This window comes from Panthera pardus, unplaced genomic scaffold, assembly GCF_024362965.1.
Source record: "Panthera pardus isolate Hobbes unplaced genomic scaffold, ASM2436296v1 HiC_scaffold_3, whole genome shotgun sequence".
In the NCBI taxonomy this organism is placed as follows: Eukaryota; Metazoa; Chordata; class Mammalia; order Carnivora; family Felidae; genus Panthera; species Panthera pardus.
Genome location: NW_026526876.1, coordinates 30,092,057 through 30,110,092, shown reverse-complemented (window position 1 = coordinate 30,110,092; position 18,036 = coordinate 30,092,057). Strand labels below are relative to the sequence as shown.

At 36.8% G+C, this 18,036-nt stretch overlaps 1 protein-coding gene across 2 annotated transcripts in view; it reads right to left on the bottom strand.

The window, feature by feature from the left end:
* Positions 1 to 18,036, bottom strand: part of NSF (N-ethylmaleimide sensitive factor, vesicle fusing ATPase) — a 147,578-nt gene that overhangs the window by 48,928 nt on the left and 80,614 nt on the right. For both annotated transcript variants that reach the window (XM_053893461.1, XM_019437488.2), the window contains exons 10-12: positions 9,301 to 9,466; positions 8,113 to 8,187; positions 7,737 to 7,924 (exon numbers count right to left, since the gene is read on the bottom strand). In XM_053893461.1, the coding sequence (XP_053749436.1) occupies positions 7,737 to 7,924; positions 8,113 to 8,187; positions 9,301 to 9,466 (429 nt within the window). The remainder of the gene's footprint in view (positions 1 to 7,736; positions 7,925 to 8,112; positions 8,188 to 9,300; positions 9,467 to 18,036) is intronic.

The window sequence follows — 18,036 nt, the reverse complement described above, 5'->3', positions numbered from 1 at the left end:
ACAATTCCCCTTCTAGGGATTTATCCCAGGAGTATATCCACATATGTATGCAAAGTTACATGTATCAGGATATCTGTTAGAGTAATTTGTAATAGCAGAAGATTAGAAGCAAATTAAGTGTCTACCAGAGGGTACCGGTTACGTACATTAGGACACATTTGGACCAAAGAACGCTGGAGAGTTTTGGGTTTTTTTTCCTTCAAAATAAGGCACAAGGAGGAGAAAATACATGCAAAGGGTCTCTAAGAACAGCGGTTCTCATCCTTGGCTACATACGGAATAACCTCTAGAGCCTTTAAAGATACACAGAAGCCCAGCCCCACTCCCTTCAGGATTTTGATCTGACAGGTTCAACAGAGGGTCCACGCATTTATAGTTTTAAAAAGTGCCACGGGTGATTCTAATGCTCAGCTAGGTTTGTGAACCATTATTCTAGAAGACCAAGGTCCTACAATTTTGCTTTGTGCTCATACTTTGTGCCAGCTCCAAATATTCTGCTTACTGCACCTGGAGCTAGCACTTAGAACAGACATCTGGAGAAGCATCAAGGCCTTTATCAGCACTTGGAGCTGCCTGGACCTGATGAGTGATTGAGACACTAGCACATTTTTTAACGCGACTGGGCTCACTCCCAAGAGCACGAGGCAAGTGAGTCTAATTTGTAAATGGCACTGTGTTTTTTAAAAAAGGTATCTTCAAAAACATCTGACTATAAAACAAAAGTAAATTAAGCAATATTAACCTTCCATTGATTATTATAAAACACGAGTCGTGTTCCTTTAGGAACAGATTGTTGAGACAAATGAAATGACAAACATCTTGTAAAAAGTCAGACTAAGGGGATAAAAGGAACTATGTCAGAAACCGGATCAAGACAGCAAAACAGAATACATTTATTTATCTCCCTTCCTGCCCCAAATCCCATGAAATGACAGAAAGTGAAAGAGAAAGGTTAAAAAGCATAGAAGACATATCCAAAAATTTAACAGAGAGGAGTCTCAGAAGGAGAGAAGAGAAAGGATGATAGAGAAACGAACAATAAGAGACAGAAGAAAAAATGTTCTCTGCAACCGAAGCAGTGTCTTTGCAGTTTAAAAGATTCAATGAGTGCTCATTAGATAAATGAAAAAAACCCACATCTGTCTAGACACACTGCTATAAACTATCAGAACACCAAAGGTGAAGAGAAGTCCTAGACAACTTTTTGGTGACAAAAACAGGTTACCTGCAAAGAAACCAGAGTAAAACTGGCATATCTCTCACTAGCAACACTAGAAACAAGAAGAGAACACATATCCAGCTGTCTCCCCTAAAGAATGATTCTCACATATACTTAGGGAGGCATAGGCAAGCATTTTCACAATAGTTATTATGCACTGTTCTGGACACTAGAGACATAACAATTCAAAACAGGGTTCCTGCCCTCATGGATCTTACATTTTAGATTGTTGTAATATTGTAGAATACTGTGCATTTGTCCAAAATAATGAAGACTTGTGCATATTGATGGAAAGTTACCCAATATATATTGCCAAGTGAAAAATATAAACTGCAGAATAATTCCATTAAAATCTTTTTTAAAAAGCACACATCTGTATGACTGTAAATGTAGAGAAAAGATTATAAAGATACATCCCAAATGTTGGCTACCTCTGGAGAGGGAAAGACAAGGGGTATTGGAGACAGCCTTTCTCACTTTTCCCTATATAATCTGGCATCTGGAATCTCCTACAAAATATTTATTCATACATTTATGTATGTATGTATGTATGTACGTATGTATGTATGTATGTATTTTGAGAGAGAGGGAGAGAAAGCATGAATAGGGGAGGGGTAGAGAGAGGGAGAGAGAAAGAAAGCATGAGTAGGGGAGGGGTAGAGAGAGGGAGAGAGAGAGAGAATCCCAAGCAGGCTCCACACTGTCAGCAAGGAGCTTGATGCAGGGCTTGAACCTATGAACCGTGAGATCATGGCCTGAGCTGAAGTAAGATGCTTAATCAACTGAGCCACCCAGGTGCCATTTCTAAGTTACTTCACATTTCTAAGTTAAAGAAAGGAAATGGTGTTACAGGAAACAGCACCTCTATGAAAAAAATTATAATGCTCAGTTCACAATATAGACATCTCTATAGTGCTTTATAGGTTATAAAGTATGTTTGCATATATTTTCTCATTTCATAATACCCATTATCTCATTTTATCCTACACAAGCCTGTACGTTTTCTTACATTAAGGGTAGGATAATTTAACTAAGGGATATAAGGTTTCCTTCCCAGGTAATCTTACATAAAGGTTTTAAACTCTGATTAAAACTTTTTGACACATCTTAAAGGATTTGACAAGGTGTAAACTCTCAGGTGGAAGTGAAGGAGCTCTGACAGAATCACATTAAAACCCCAGTGAAGCCACCAGCCTCGTTCCAAATGTCCCCGCTCTATATAGCCCTGAACTTTTATTATGATGTTTTATGTGCTGATTTCCTCTGCTAGTGAAACTAAATTCAAATGATAGAAATATATAGCAATATGAAGGGAAAATCTTACCTTTCCACATTTGCCAAAAAGTATGACAGATTTCAGGACTGAAACTGTGTGAAACTTGTCTTTTTGCCATTAAGAAAGGGCTCACTCAATGAATTAAAAGTAAATTAGGGGCGCCTGGGTGGCGCAGTCGGTTAAGCGTCCGACTTCAGCCAGGTCACGATCTCACGGTCCGTGAGTTCGAGCCCCGCGTCAGGCTCTGGGCTGATGGCTCAGAGCCTGGAGCCTGTTTCCGATTCTGTGTCTCCCTCTCCTTCTCTCTCTGCCCCTTCCCCCGTTCATGCTCTGTCTCTCTCTGTCCCAAAAATAAATAAACGTTGAAAAATATAACTACTCTTTTAAAAAAAAAAAAAAAAAAAAAAAAAGTAAATTAGATGGCTAGGGGAGTTATTTTAGAACAAATTTTTGTTAGGCGCTACAGGAATTTTAGAAGTTACCTAATTGTAAACAATCAATATTCTAAATTATTCCTACCTCTTCATTAAAATAAGTTTCCTAAGGACTTCTCTTAGCTAACTTTTACTATTTTGTCAAAATTGGTAAAATCTAATTTTAAAATATTCTACAATTCTGAGATGAACATAAGGGAAGGGAAGCAAAAATAATATAAAAACAGGGAGGGGGACAAAACATAAGAGACTCTTAAATATGGAGAACAAACTGAGGGTTACTGGAGGGGGTTGTGGGAGGGGGGATGGGCTAAATGGGTTAAGGGGCATTAAGGAATCTGCTCCTGAAATCATTGGTGCACTATAAGCTAACTAACTGGGATGTAAATTAAAAAAATAAAATAAAATAAAGTAAAATATTCTACAATTCTGAATGTTTCCTCATTCAGAAAACCTTTTCTCATTTGTCTGAATTACTGTGATTTTTTTCTACATTTTATTTATAACAGCTAATCAATATAGAAGAGGCAACATCTTTCAACTTATACCTGCAGAAACTAATAAGCTTGTATTTCAACACAAGCAAATTATCAAGTGGTCACCCTTAAATTTCATAACCTTTTAAATCTGACCTTTCAAAGTTCTTATCATTCCTCTCAAATTAAGGGCAGAATGACCTTAATCAATCAAAATTCTACAGAAAATAAGAAATAATGTTATTGAAATTGTGTAAGCATAAATCAGAGCTTTGATTCAGGTGGAAAGTGTCTGTGTGTTTTGTGTGCGTGCATGTCCTCAATTTACTTCCTTACAACCGATTAGAGCAGAAGAAATTTGGGTTATGAGTCTTTTCTACCTGAAGCAGAAAGTCCTTTCAAGAGAAAAACAACCAAATGTCATACGAATTTCAGTTGACCACAAACATGGGTTCAAGTACAAATGACATGCACATCAGGTGTTTATGACTGGATTTTCCACTTGATTCAGAAAACTTGAAGAAAACAGTCTAACAGGGAAGACTCATTTAGTTGAGTCCACCTGAGTTTATTTAAGCCTAAATCTTTTGAAAAGGAAACAAAATAAAACCAATACTGGCTTTTTATAATGCAGAAACAGGACATTAGAACGAACAGTTGAATGCTATGGATGTTTTAAAGTTCTGTCTCAACTTTAGATCAAAAGCTTCAAATTAAACACTTATTCCTCAATCATTACTAGCAAAGCTATAAACATCTACAGCAATGGAAATACTACAACTGGACGCCTTTCGTTCAGCTGAGGAGTCTTGTTGTGAAAACAGTGTTTTGATGACAGATTTTTTTAAATGCAGAAAAGGCAATAATAGATGTTCACGTTATTTCTTTCTGGGGACTAAGGGTTAGTGGCCTATAAGTCCCTTCCCTGAAGTCCCTTGTATTAGATATTTCATAAACACTGTAAAAAATTAAAAGCTGTTTGATACAAAAGATACTGATCACAAGTCAATATGCATTACCTTAAGTTTGAAAGCAAAAACATGGGAAAAGTGAAGGAAAGAAAATCAACTATTTGCACTACTTCTTACTTGCAAATCTGAAGGATAACATACTCTGTACAGTGGTAACTAACACTTACAGTGAAAAAAACTGTAACTGCAAACAGTCAACAAACTCAGAAACTCAGACACTGGAAAGGATATTTATGGTATGCTCTCAAACCAGCCAATAATAACGAAATTGGAAATAATTAACATTTATCTAGTCTGTAAGGCATTTCCATATACAGTATCTGATTTAATTTTCACTGATGAGGTACTTACCTGATGAGGTAAGTAGTTATTTCCCCTTGACAGAAATAAAGTATAAGAATTATAATGCAGAGCCACACCTACTGACTACAAAATCTGTGATCTTTCCAACATTCCTCAGTGCCTCGTGTGTAGATAAACCCAACACATGCTTGAAGAATGTGTGTTTCTTTGTGAGACAATGGCTTAGAATGACATTTTGGATTAGGACTATTGTGGTAAAAATTACAAGTGACTAAGAAAATAATCTGGTGGCCAGTGCATATACGAAAACTCTGATAATACACGAGCCACTGTGGATTAAACCAAGATGCACTGATGTGTTCTGAGAGATCAGTATGGTGGGGAACAATTTTCATAGCATTCACACAATTTTTCTTGAAGTCCCCATCCCTTCTAAGACATTTCTTAAAGCAAGGAGGAAGGATGAAGGAATGATGGATGGATGGATGGATGGATCCATTCTATGAAGGACCCAGTACTATATTTCTACACTATCCTGACCTTTGGCATCCCTGAGCTAGAACAAAGTCACTTCTATTATGTAGGGAAATTACGACTTATAGGTAGAGCTTAATTCAGAATACATACGTGAGTTTACTAGAAATATTTACCAAACACCTGCTCTGTTCTCAGTATTTAGACCTATTTAGGGCACTGGGGGAGATTCAGACATGAATAAGATATGGACTTAAAGTCTAGAACAGGGGTTGACAAACTTTTTCCGTAGAAAATGAGACAGTAACTATTTTAGGCTTTGTGGGCAATGCAGTCCTTATTGCAAATACTCAACTCTACCATTGTAGCATGAAGGCAGCCATACATAACACATAAATAAATGGGTGTGTTCCCAGAAGACATTATATATAAAAATGGGTGGTTAACTGGATATGGCCCACGGGCCATAGTTTGCTAATCCTCAGGTTAGAACGAGTGATAGGATGTTGCCAACTCCACTCTCCTCAATACTCCACTCGACACAGCTGTCAGAGTGAGCTTCTGTTTTAGCACTATGTCACTGCTATTCTTAAAACTCTTCAATGGCTTAGCACTACTCACAGGAAAAAAGTCCATACTTCTTAGCACAGTATAAAAGGCTCTTTGTGCTCCACTCCCTGCTTTAGTCTCCTGACTTGTTCCTCACAACGTCTCTCTCTACCTCCCCTCCGCTACCTTTTATGCTGAAGCGATACTGAATTACCCTAAGACACCATGCTATTTTGTGTCTCTGTTCCTTTGCCCTCTACCTAAAATGTCCTATACCACCAAGAAACACATCCGCCCAGAAATTCCTCTGTGAAGCATCCTCTCACCCCACAAGTTGACCAGCTCTGACACGCTTTCACTTCCTTAACTCTCCTGTACTTTCTGTTCCTGAATGGGGAGATTAAACTGTGAGCTGCTCAGGGGCAGGCGGTTGGTTTACTTCTTTCAGGTGTAGCATTAACTGCTAGCACAGCGTCTGGCAGAGGGTAGGTGCCGAATTAATCTACGGTGAACCAAAGTCAACTGAAGGTACCACAAAGCGATACATTACTACCTCAAGAAGGAAGACAGTACATACTTCTTGAAGGAGAACAATCAGAAAAGGTTTGAAGAAAGTGGTGGCATGTGAACTAGGTATTAAAAAGGTAAGTAAACGCAGACCGTAAAGACTTCTGCAAAAGCAAAAAAGTGAAAAAATAAATTAATGTCTGATGACCAGTGAGTAGTATTTCAGTTTGGCTGAAGTATGGAGAAGAACTGGGAACACATTTGGAAAGGTTAGTTCGGGGTCAGATCTAGAGGACTTTAAAGATCTGGCTAAGAAGTCTGTACTTTGTGCTGAAAGCTTCTGTAGGGCACAACAGTATGAAACAGGAAGACTAATCCAACAGAAGGTGGGTAGAAACTGAAAGACACCTGCCAAGACAGAAGCGACATTTGCCAAACGACTTGATGTAGGACACGCTGGAGTGACAGGAATTAAAGAGAATCCTGAAGTTTAAAGCCTGGGAACTTGGGATAAACAGGAAAATATGAACAAGAAGGAAAGTAGCTTAAAAAAAAAAAAAAGACAGTGAATTTGGTTTTGGAATATTAAATTTGAGACCTGATAAAACACCCAGGTAGAGATATTTAGTATAAATCTGAAAGTGGGAGAAAGAAACTTTCAAGAGATGAGACGGCAATCTGGGAGTCATCCATCCATCTAAAGAGGAGAAGGAATGATAAAGATTCGAAAGCATTTTATCAACATAAAAGTATCCTCGTATGTATTTCTATCATAATATCAATAACATTATTATACTAATTTGCAAACAGGTCCATCTGCTTGACTCTAAATTCCTTGAGAGGCGAGGTCATGGAGCTCGTGGCTCCATGAGAGACATGGCCAAACATATGATGATGTGTCACCAGCTTAATAGTCAGAAAATAGCAGGTATTCGGTGTATGTGCTGAATGAAGCAGCCCCCATAATTCTAGCATTGTAGAGAACACAATTTCCTATGACACGTTACGACATAGCACAAACATTAAAAATAAAATCCTTCGAAATCTTCATCTTCACATGTCATTATCAGATGGCGTCAATCGAAGGCAAATGTGTCAGTGGTTACCATGGGGCAGATGCCGCCATTACATTTCTTCCTGCTACTCTGAAGATCTGGCAACCGACTATTCCTATTTTTACCATATCTCTTCTCTATCAAAAGTCAGCATTACCATAGCCCTTGGCACATGTGAAAGGAAGAATATTGACACAGTATTTATAGAGCTGCAGGCTCCTAATTTGTTAGTGATCTTACTGACCTTTTTTTTTTTTTTAATGTTTATTTATTTGGAGAAAGAGAGAGTGCATGTGAGTGGGAGAGGGGCAGAGAGAGAAGGAGAGTCAGAATCCCAAGCAGGCTCCATGCTGCCAGCGCAGAGCCCGACGCAGGGCTTGATCCCATGAGCCCGTGAGATCATGACCTGAGTCAAAATCAAGAGTCGGGTGCCCCACCGACTGAGCCCCCCAAGCACCCTGATTTTACTGACCTTTATGTGTCGGTTCATAGCAGTGGACTGTGCCGCCCGCACCAGACCCTCCAGTTCAGCACCGCTGAAATTCTTGGTCTCTACAGCCAGTTCTTTAATGTCTACATCAGCAGAGAGTAACTGATGCCCTCTCATCCTTGCTGTGTGGATGTGAAGGATCTGTAGTCGACCCTTCTCATCTGGTAAGCCTGATAAAATTGAAAATAAAATAGAAATTATTATAATCCTAATGCTTTTCTGATAGGTACTTAAGCAGGTAAACCTGTGCTCCTCACGACATACAACTTTTCTATCTAGTGTTAAGTTACATGACTTTGCTCTTACTAATGAACTCTAAACATACACCCTTCTCCCAATCGGTGACAGACCTGCTTACCTATCTCCATTTTAACTTCCAGTCTTCCAGGTCGAAGGAGAGCCTCATCTATCAGATCTGGTCTGTTGGTCATTCCTGAGCACAAATTTTAAAACAAAACAACAAAGTTGAAAAATAAGATAAAATGTCCCTTCAGTAATTGAGAATAATGATTTCTCAAACAAGCTAAGACATTTTATAAACATCAAATAGAAAGTCAATTATTCTCAAATAAAAATATGATTTGTTCTTGATCTGTTCTAATGAAAATAACCTGAAGACTCTGCTTTAGTATTTCACTACACTGCCAATGAAATATAAATGTAATGAAAACTTCAAATATTTAAAAAGAGAATGTAAGGTTCAGAGAGGATAAGTAGCCTATCAAAGTGAGAGAGGGGCAATGTATGTGAATGTAATCTGTCCAACCTCAACGTCCCTCTCCTTTTCCGTAGGCCAATGGTTTTCAACCTTCCTAAGCAGCAGAAGTTTTGTTTTGTTTTGTTTTGTTTCTAAAGTCATCTTAAGAAGAATCTCAGTACAGGGGCATCTGGGTGGCTCAGGTGGCTAAGCGTCTGACTTCAGCTCAGGTCGTGATCTCGCGGTTCGTGAGTTCGAGCCCCACGTTTGGGCTCTGTGCTGACAGCTCGGGGCCTGGAGCCTGCTTCGGATTCTGTGCCTCCCTCTGTCTCTACCCCTCCCCAGCTCATGCTCGGCCTGTCTCCCTCTCTCAAAAATAAATAAAAACATTTCAAAAAAAGAAGAAGAAGCAAGAAAGAAGAAGGAAGAAGGAAGAAGGAGGAGAAGGAGGAGGAGGAGGAGGAGGAGGAGAAGAAGAATCTGAGTACATGAAGCAATTAAAAGAAGTTACCACTGGGATACATGATCTGAAGCTCACTCACAGACCCTGAGGCACCTCTGGGGCCCCTGGAGGCCTACAGGATGCAATTTGAAAACCACTGCATTACACTCTGCTGTCTTTTTCATCTTTGAGCTGTAAGCATACACCCATGAGTCACTAAAACCCATCTTTTATTTGTCCTATTAAGGCCAGACATTAAAACAGTCAAATTCTTCAATATCACTTGATTCTAATTTGGAAACATGGGCAGTACAGTGTAATTACAACCTGCTCAGATCTTAATTCAGAACCTATTTATCTCATGTTTTTGAAATCATAGAACTTTTGTTTTTTTAAAGCAAACATACCAATGACTAAGATGTTGTTCAGCTGCTCTACCCCATCAATTTTGGACAGCAACTGGTTGACGACAGTGTCATGAACTCCTGTGCTACCAGCCATGCTCCCTCTCTGCTTGCAGATGGCGTCAATTTCATCAAAGATGATTATGTGCAAACCACTGTTAGCACCAAGCTAGAAAGGGAAGAAATTATATTAAAGGTCATAACTTGAATATATTATTAAACAAACTAATTTAAAAAAAGCAAAACAAAGCTTCCACAGATTGATTTTGCTGCATTTTGACTAATAAATACAGGAAGTATAATCAATCATGGCTGCTGTGCTCTCAAAGGCATTCCAGAACCTCATATTTAATAGCCATAAAACAAAACTACACATTATTTACTGATGAATGTGAACAGCCCACCAAATAACAACCTGTTCAATGACACACATTTCTTCTCTCACTATTTGAAAGAAGAATTCATAATTATCAGATCCATGTCTTAAGTCAGTGAAGGGCAACTCCCTCCCATTTTCCCTGAGTTTTGGTGAGAGAACTATCCCAGCTGCAGCAGGTTTAATGTTTGTTTGTCACACTATACGGCTGTGAACAGTAACTCCACTCGGAGGCCACCTGGAAAGGGGGCAGATGAGGGAAGGAAGTGAGCACGATTCACATTCTGTTACATCACATGAAAACAGATTACTTCTTCCTAACAGTAAAGTGAGAACAGAGACACAGTTTATAGAAGGACTAGTCAAGGGGGTGCTGTTTCTTCTGCATAGTGATTTCTGTTTGAGTTTATTGAATATAGAGTCATTATTACAAGAAAATAATTTTATGTACTGTGAACCTTTAATAGATGCAAATACTTCCAAATGCTAATAATTCACTAGGTTAAGTTAACATGGACCTTCTAACAATTTATAGTCAAGTATTTAAGTCTCCCATTAGGAACCAAAGAAGGAAGTATACTCTATACATTTTCTTTTCTTTTTTTTTTAAACAACAAAAACAACAACAAAAATAACCCATCAGAGATTAACAGAATATGTGAAAACTTGACTTACATATGGTTAATATAAATGATGGGTACATGTGATTCAGGATTAGATATGGTTGGTATTCATTAACCCTCTAAAAAGGATATAATATTTTTAATATTTACTTCATTATAAAAGCATTAGATACTAACTGAGCAGAAGTTGTAAAACAAATAGAAATAAGTTAAAAATAAACTATGTCCTATCATACCTATGATATATACTATATAATACCTAAAGATAAATGCTGTTAACATTCTCTAGATTTATTTTTATATTTTAAATTTATTTTAGTTAAAAAATTGGGAGCTCACTGAATCTTGTATTTTCCTGAATATTAACTATTCTTTGAAAACTATTTAGGGCGCCTGGGTGGCTCAGTGGGTTGAGCATCCGACTTTGGCTCAGTCATGATTGGAGTCGGAGCCTGCTTCGGATTCCGTGCCTCCCTCTCTCTCTGCCCCTCCCCTGCTCACGCTCTGTCTCTGTCTCTCTCTCAAAAATAAACAAACATTAAAAAATTTTTAAAAATGGGAATGCAAGCTGGGGCAGCCACTCTGGAAAACAGTATGGAGGTTCCTCAAAAAACTAAAAATAGAACTACCCTAGACCCAGCAATTGCACTACTAGGCATTTATCCACGGGATATAGGTGTGCTGTTTTGAAGGGACACATGCAGCCCCATGTTTATAGCAGCACTATCGACAACAGCCAAAGTATGGAAAAAGCCCAAATGTCCATCGATGGAAGAATGGATAAAGAAGAGGTGGTATATATATATACAATGGAGTATTACTCAGCAATCAAAAAGAATGAAATCTTGCCATTTGCAACTACGTGGATGGAACTGGAGGGTATTATGCTAAGTGAAATTAGTCAGAGAAAGATAAATATCATATGACTTCACTCATGTGAGGACTTTAAGAGACAAAACAGATGAACATAAGGGAAGGGACACAAAAATAATCTAAAAACAGGGAGAGGGACAAAACAGAAGAGACTCATGAATATGGAGAACTGAGGGTTGCTGGAGGGGTAGTGGGAGGGGGGATGGGCTAAATGGGTAAGGGGCACTAAGGAATCTACTCCTGATATCATTGTTGCACTATATGCTAACTAATTTGGATGTAAATTTTAAAAAATAAAAAATTAAAAAAGAAAAGTATTTAAAACTGTTATTTTTGTTTCTATTTGCAAAATACATGATTATAGAAAATGTGGAAAAATACGAAAAAATGTAAAGAAATCACAATCATCCAAAATTCAACTAGCTGGAAATAACTCCTATTATTAATTTGGTGCTATGTAAGTAGTTTGTAACCCTTTTTTCAGTCCAGATAGTATCTTCAGCCCTTTCACATAGCTATAAATACAACTATACCATATGCAGACAAAGAAACTGCAGAAGATAAAGGTCAATTTTACTTCATAATAATAAGACTGCAGTTAGGTCAGCGAGAAACAATGGTACATAAATAAGGTAAACAGAATCTGTAAGTTTATTTTGGTAATAGAAGTGGTGATGACTAAAAAAGCAAAGTTCTACTCTTCCCTCTCTTTCTCTCTGTCCCTCATGGGATTCTCTCTCTCTCTCTGCCCCTCGATCATGTGAGCCTTCTATCTCTAAAAAAAATCAGAAAAATAAAAATAAAATAAAATAAAAAAACAAAGTCCTAGATTTGATTAGTGCCTGCATGTGGAAGGGGGAAGTGACAACAAAGATAAGAAATACCTTGTAGTTAGGATAAGAAAGATGCAGAATGAAAAGACGCAAAAGAAATTTTTTTTAAAGTTTCTACTATAATAATATTAAAGTGTCAACAGAACATCTAATTAGAAATGTCCTCCAGGGGCATCTGGATGGCTCAGTTGGTTGAGCATCCAATTCTTGACTTCAGCTCAGGTCATGATCTCATGGTTTGTGGGTTCGAGCTCAGTGTAGGACTTTGCACTGACAGTGCAGAGTGTGCTTGGGATTCTTTCCCTCTCTTTCTGCCCCTCTCCCCCTCAAATAAATAAATAAATAAACAAACAAACAAACAAACAATTATATATATATATATATATATATATATATATATATATATATATATATATATAAAAAGAAATGACCTCTAGGAAAAAAAAGATACATGCAACTAGACAAAAGAGAGAAAGATAGATCTGAAAGTCATCTACAAGCAGTAAAGAAGAATCTAGTGGCAAACTAGATTCTGTAAGAAGATGAATCACATAATTAAACCGGAGAAATATAAAAGCAAGAAGGTTCTGGGCTGCAATACCATATGATGTCTACAGTAAAGGCAACCTGAAGAAAAAGAGAATCAGGAAAACATCACAAAGATGAAAGGTGAAATGTTACATCAGAAGTAGGAAAAGAAAAACAGCTCCAAAGCTGAAATTAGACTAGGTCTAAAACAAACCTGAATATGTAAAGTATTTTTTAAAATCACAAATAGATAAAATACTCTATGATCCAGAAATTCCACTCCTTGGTATATAGCAGCTCTCCTCATAATTGCTCCAGACTGGAAACCCAAATGCCCTTAAGTGGGTGAATGGATAAACAAACTATAGTACATCCATACAATGGAATTTTACTCAACAATAAAAGGAGATGTCTGATACATGCAACAACTTGGATGTATCTCAAAGGCAATATGCCAAGTGAAAGAAGCCAGTCTCAAAGGTTACATACTACGATCCCATTTATATGACATTCTTGAAAAGACAAAACTTCTAGGGATGGAGAACAGATTATTAGTATCCAGGAGTTATTAGCAAAGGGAGAGTGACATAAGGAGACAGCATGAGGGAATTTGAGTAGGGGTGGGGGGGGGGGTGATGATAAATGTTCCATATCTAGACTTTGGTGATGGTTACATGAAACTATACATGTGTTAAAACTCATAAAACTGAATACTAGAAAAGTCAATTTTACTTCATAATAATAAATTTTTAAAAATAGATAAAGTATCTTATAATACTTATACTTCACTATTCATATTTGGAATATTGTTCACTCTTTAATGCAATTCTATGCAAGATGATAGTCTTATGTTCATCAAGGTTTCCAAAATTTAACTAGTTTTTTTTTTCCTAAACGCTACTTAAGATTGTTCTCTTTCCACCATTAAAAACTAAATTCAAATCTGAAAAAAAATTTAACTTATTTTCTCAATATAGTCATATTTACCGAACAGATGTCTGATGATATGTGATAGCCTGTCGCCTAAAAAAAAATTTAACACCAAAAATGATTATCTTTCTAATTGGAACTATACCCTCAGCTTTACCAAACACTTCTGTATGATGGGGTATTCTTGCCATATTTGGTGCAAAACAAGGTCGCTGCTGTTTGCCACTAAAAAACTGAGATTCTACATTATTTCGTAAGACATTTTTATTCAAGGTTGCCTGCCAATTTAGCATGAAACAAAAAGCTGCTAAAAAAAAAAAGTATGAATTTTGCTATCAGTGTGCCTTATGTTGCCACTGGAATCATGACTTCCTTCTCAGTCCAACTTCAAAAGTCATCTGTGTGGATGGGAAGCCAGAGACAATAGGAACACTGTAGGATCATAGGAGCAATCTGTCTTACACATAATTCAGTATTAATTCTGACCTTTTCACAACCTTACTAATCTTGTGACCTGTCATCAAGTGCCTTCCCCAACCTAGTCAGTACAACCACATCAATTTTTACAGGTGTGTTACTTAAATAAAGGTAAGTTCTTCTTGCAATAAATTAGGAGTCAGGTAAGGAAGATGTCAAGATTAATGTTCACAGATTACAGCTGACTCATCAATAAGCCCTTTACCAAAGAGTTTAAATCCTTTTTAGTTCACTGGCCTCTAGCTCTGTTCTTACCATCTGCAAAGTCTTCCGCCATAGAAACAAAGCTGATGCCGTCGCGCCCCTGGCAACTGCCTTTGATAACGGCTGTTCTATATTTAACTAGTTTGACCTATATGTAAGTGTTCATCTCCGTCAGCCTGGACTGTCCAGAATCACAGAGGTGATGCCTTTCCTTATTATGTAACACACACCTACCCTTCATGGGGTCATTAGCTGAGTATACCAAGCCCTTTCTGGATATAAGAATTGAGAAAAGGTGTAACTGAAAAAGCTGGCTAGATTAATATCTACCTAGAAATTCTTTGTCAATTCAGTTTTATCATTAACAGTGTCATATTTAAACTGTCTGCAAGTTTTAAAACAGCACCAAAGATACCTATAGCCATGTGAAAACTATCACAACAGATTTTACAAAATGCTTCTTTACAGGACATTTTGACTCACCTGCACCTAGTGTTTAACATTCAGTACACCATCAGGGTGCTTTAGATAAAATTTCTGTTTTCAAGTTTTTTGTTGAAAAGTTTCAAATGTTTATAAATATTGGTATTTCATGGCTTTTTATTAGAAGTCTTTCACAGAACAAAATGGAAAATACATTTTTAAAAACAGAATACATAGAATAAAATTCATTCTATCTTGCAATTACCATGAATCCACTGGATCTTTTTATAAATCTAAGATATATTATGCTAGTTCAACATTCTAGAAATTATGTCATCTTTACTCATCAATTATTCCTAACTATCTTAAAAAAGATTAAAATAATAAGAAAATGAAAGAATGATGGAAGTGCTCAGAGGGATAATGCAACGGTGGAAATCAATACCCCATGACATCACCCTTCAGCTTTCTTACCGTGTTGCCCAAAGTATACCACATCTTTCAAGAAGGTAGAAAAGAAATCTGGAGACAACATCCTCCATCTTTGTTGCCTGGTTTTAGCTTTAACTGAACACAGTGGAGAATTCAGATTTTTTTTTTTTAATTCTCTGGCCGTAACGGCAAAGAAAAAAAAACGGACAGAGGAAGCTATTTCATATTTATTAAGTGAGTCCAAAGATTAACGCAGAGTGATTAGCGGCACCTAATGAAGATGGTGAAAATCATCATTATAAGTAAAATCTCAGAGTCTGTTCCCTCAGATGTTATCCTGCATAAGTTTTCTCAAACTCAAGAATGAGTGAATATTTCTAAGGACCAAAAAAAATGGCATTTTCATCTAGTTACTTATTAAACAAAAATCTTCACAGTGCAATATTTTGTGACAAAAAACTAGACCATCTCATTTTTCTAAAAGGACACATGACAGTATTCTTTCATCTTTTATTTCATCTGTGCATCACAATTTCCTTGATATGGTTTCAAATAGACAGATGCTGAAGACAGGTATTATAGAGAGATAATGAGAAGAAACAGGTGATACAGACATTAAAAATCTGATTGACCAATCTAAAAGGTGTATACAAGTTTCAAAATGAAAATGTTTTGCAACTATGGAGCACCTGGTGGCCATCCTCTCTTCAACAAAATGAAGACTTTTTTAAAAATTTCTTAAGTACTGTGTCTTGCCAATGCGAGTATAAGAAAAACCAGAAGTTATGATAAGCTAGACTCTGTTAGAGGTGTATTTAAAACAGAATCAGTCTGTAGAAGTTCATGCATGACAACTGATGAACAGTTAGTCACACTCAGGGGCTCCTGCCCATTTGGATAGATGGATACACACACACACACACACACACGCGCACACACACACACACACACACACACACACACATATGTGTATCTTCAAACCCAGGAAAATATGGAATAAAAACTTGGTTTGCTGTATTTAAGTTCTTATTAAATATTTAATAGTCTTTCACTCCCTTATATTCTTACATTTGTAAATTATTTGTAAAATACCTTAAAAATAATTTTTTTTTTAATGTTGTATTTATTTTTTCACAGAGCACGAACAGGGGAGGGGCGGGGGGGGGGGGCAGATGATCTGAAGTGGGCTGTGCACTGACAGCAGTGAGCCTGATGTGGGACTCAAACTCATGAACCATGAGATCATGACCTGAGTCAAAGTCAGACACTCAACGGAGCCACCAGGTGCCCCAAAAATAATTTTTAAAAAGGAATTCTTTCAACCCAGATAATAAATGGTGGTGATGAGTCTTCTTGGTATACTTGGTATTAAAAAGATTTTTGAAGCAGAAAATACTGTAGTATTAGGGATGAATGGTAAAACTGAATTGGTTCTGGCACTATCTGAGGAGTCAAGATCAGTTATTGGACTTGTACCAATCCACCAGGACCCATGCCTTCTAGAACCAATGTGGCTTAAAAGGCCAGAGACTTGAACATATGAACAAGTGCTTAATGGGACACAGAGCAGCAGGGGAGAAAACCACCTTGTGTCAGTGAAACAATTAAGCACTCAACAAGCAGACTAGAAGCATTAAAAGGTTTAAGAAGGCAACGTTAACATTTTATTTTTACTGTCAATAAAAAATAAGAGAGAGGGAAATGACAGGTTAGATTTGGCAAAGCTAGATTTAATAAAATATTAGATGTTATTGTGTTTCTATTATTTATATTGACCCATGTAAATCTATTATTATTCATTTTAATGTTTATATGATACCCCATTTGCTACCAAGGAAGAATCAAGATGCTTCTATTTTTACCCCCATTACAAACAGTGCAGCAATCAACATCCCAGTACAAGTCATCTTGTGCTCAAGCACTACAGTGTTTCTCTAGGGTTGCTGTTTTGTAGGAAAACTCATGGGTCATGGGGTTGCACATCTTCATGATGTTGCCAAATTCATATGCAAGATACTACCCACTTGGTATCTTCTTCTAATTCATCCTACAACTAATAATGTATATTAGGCCCTGTTTCTTCACAACTTCACCAACTTTTGGTGCGATTAGTCTCTGTAAATTCTGCCAGGTTGTTTATAAAACGTATCTCATATTATGCATTTTCCTGAGCATATTTTCATTTGCTTATCTTTAGTTGGGTTCTTTCTCTGAAAAGTGCCTGTTCATATCCTTTGCCATTTTTTTTTAATTGTGATGTCTGCCTTTTTTGCACATATTATACAGGAGTTACTACAGAGAAGTTATTATATAAAATGCCAATTCTTTGGCGATTATATGCATTGTAAATATCCTCTCCAGTTTGAGATATCTGTATTTAGTGTAATTTTTCAGATGGAATCTTCTTATTATATTAATGTAACCAAGTTAACATTTTTTTTCCTTAATGGATTTGATTTCTGTATCTTAATAAAGAAATTCTTCTCTAGCCTCAATTCTTAAAGCTTCTGGTCTATTTCTTCCAAAAATATTTTCTCTGGCAAGTTTTAGTTTATTTTTTGCAAATCCATTCTGCAATTCTGTATGATGTGAGATAGGGATTGTATTTTATCTTTATCCAAACAGAAAGCCAATGATCTCGTCCTGATTCATGGAATATTCTTCCCCCTTTGATTTGTAATGTCATTTTTCATACGGCCAGTTCTTCTGTGTTCTATTCTGTTTCTTCGGTCTGTTTATGCAAGAACATATAAATGTCTCGATTATTACAGCTTTTTAGTAAGTTGTGATATCTTCTGAAATAAGCCTTCATAATTTTCCAAAATTTTTATGGCTCCTTGAGCTTCCAAAAAAAAAAAAAATCAAGTTGTTAAATTAAAAAATTGCTGTTAGACTTGATTGGGAAAGCATGAATTCAAAAATTAAATGACAGGGCAGACCTGTCATTTTTATGATATTGTCGGTATTCCCACATGTAAACATGTTTTATCTTATCATTTATTAGCTCTTAAAAAAAGATTCTCAAAAATGTTTACAGTTT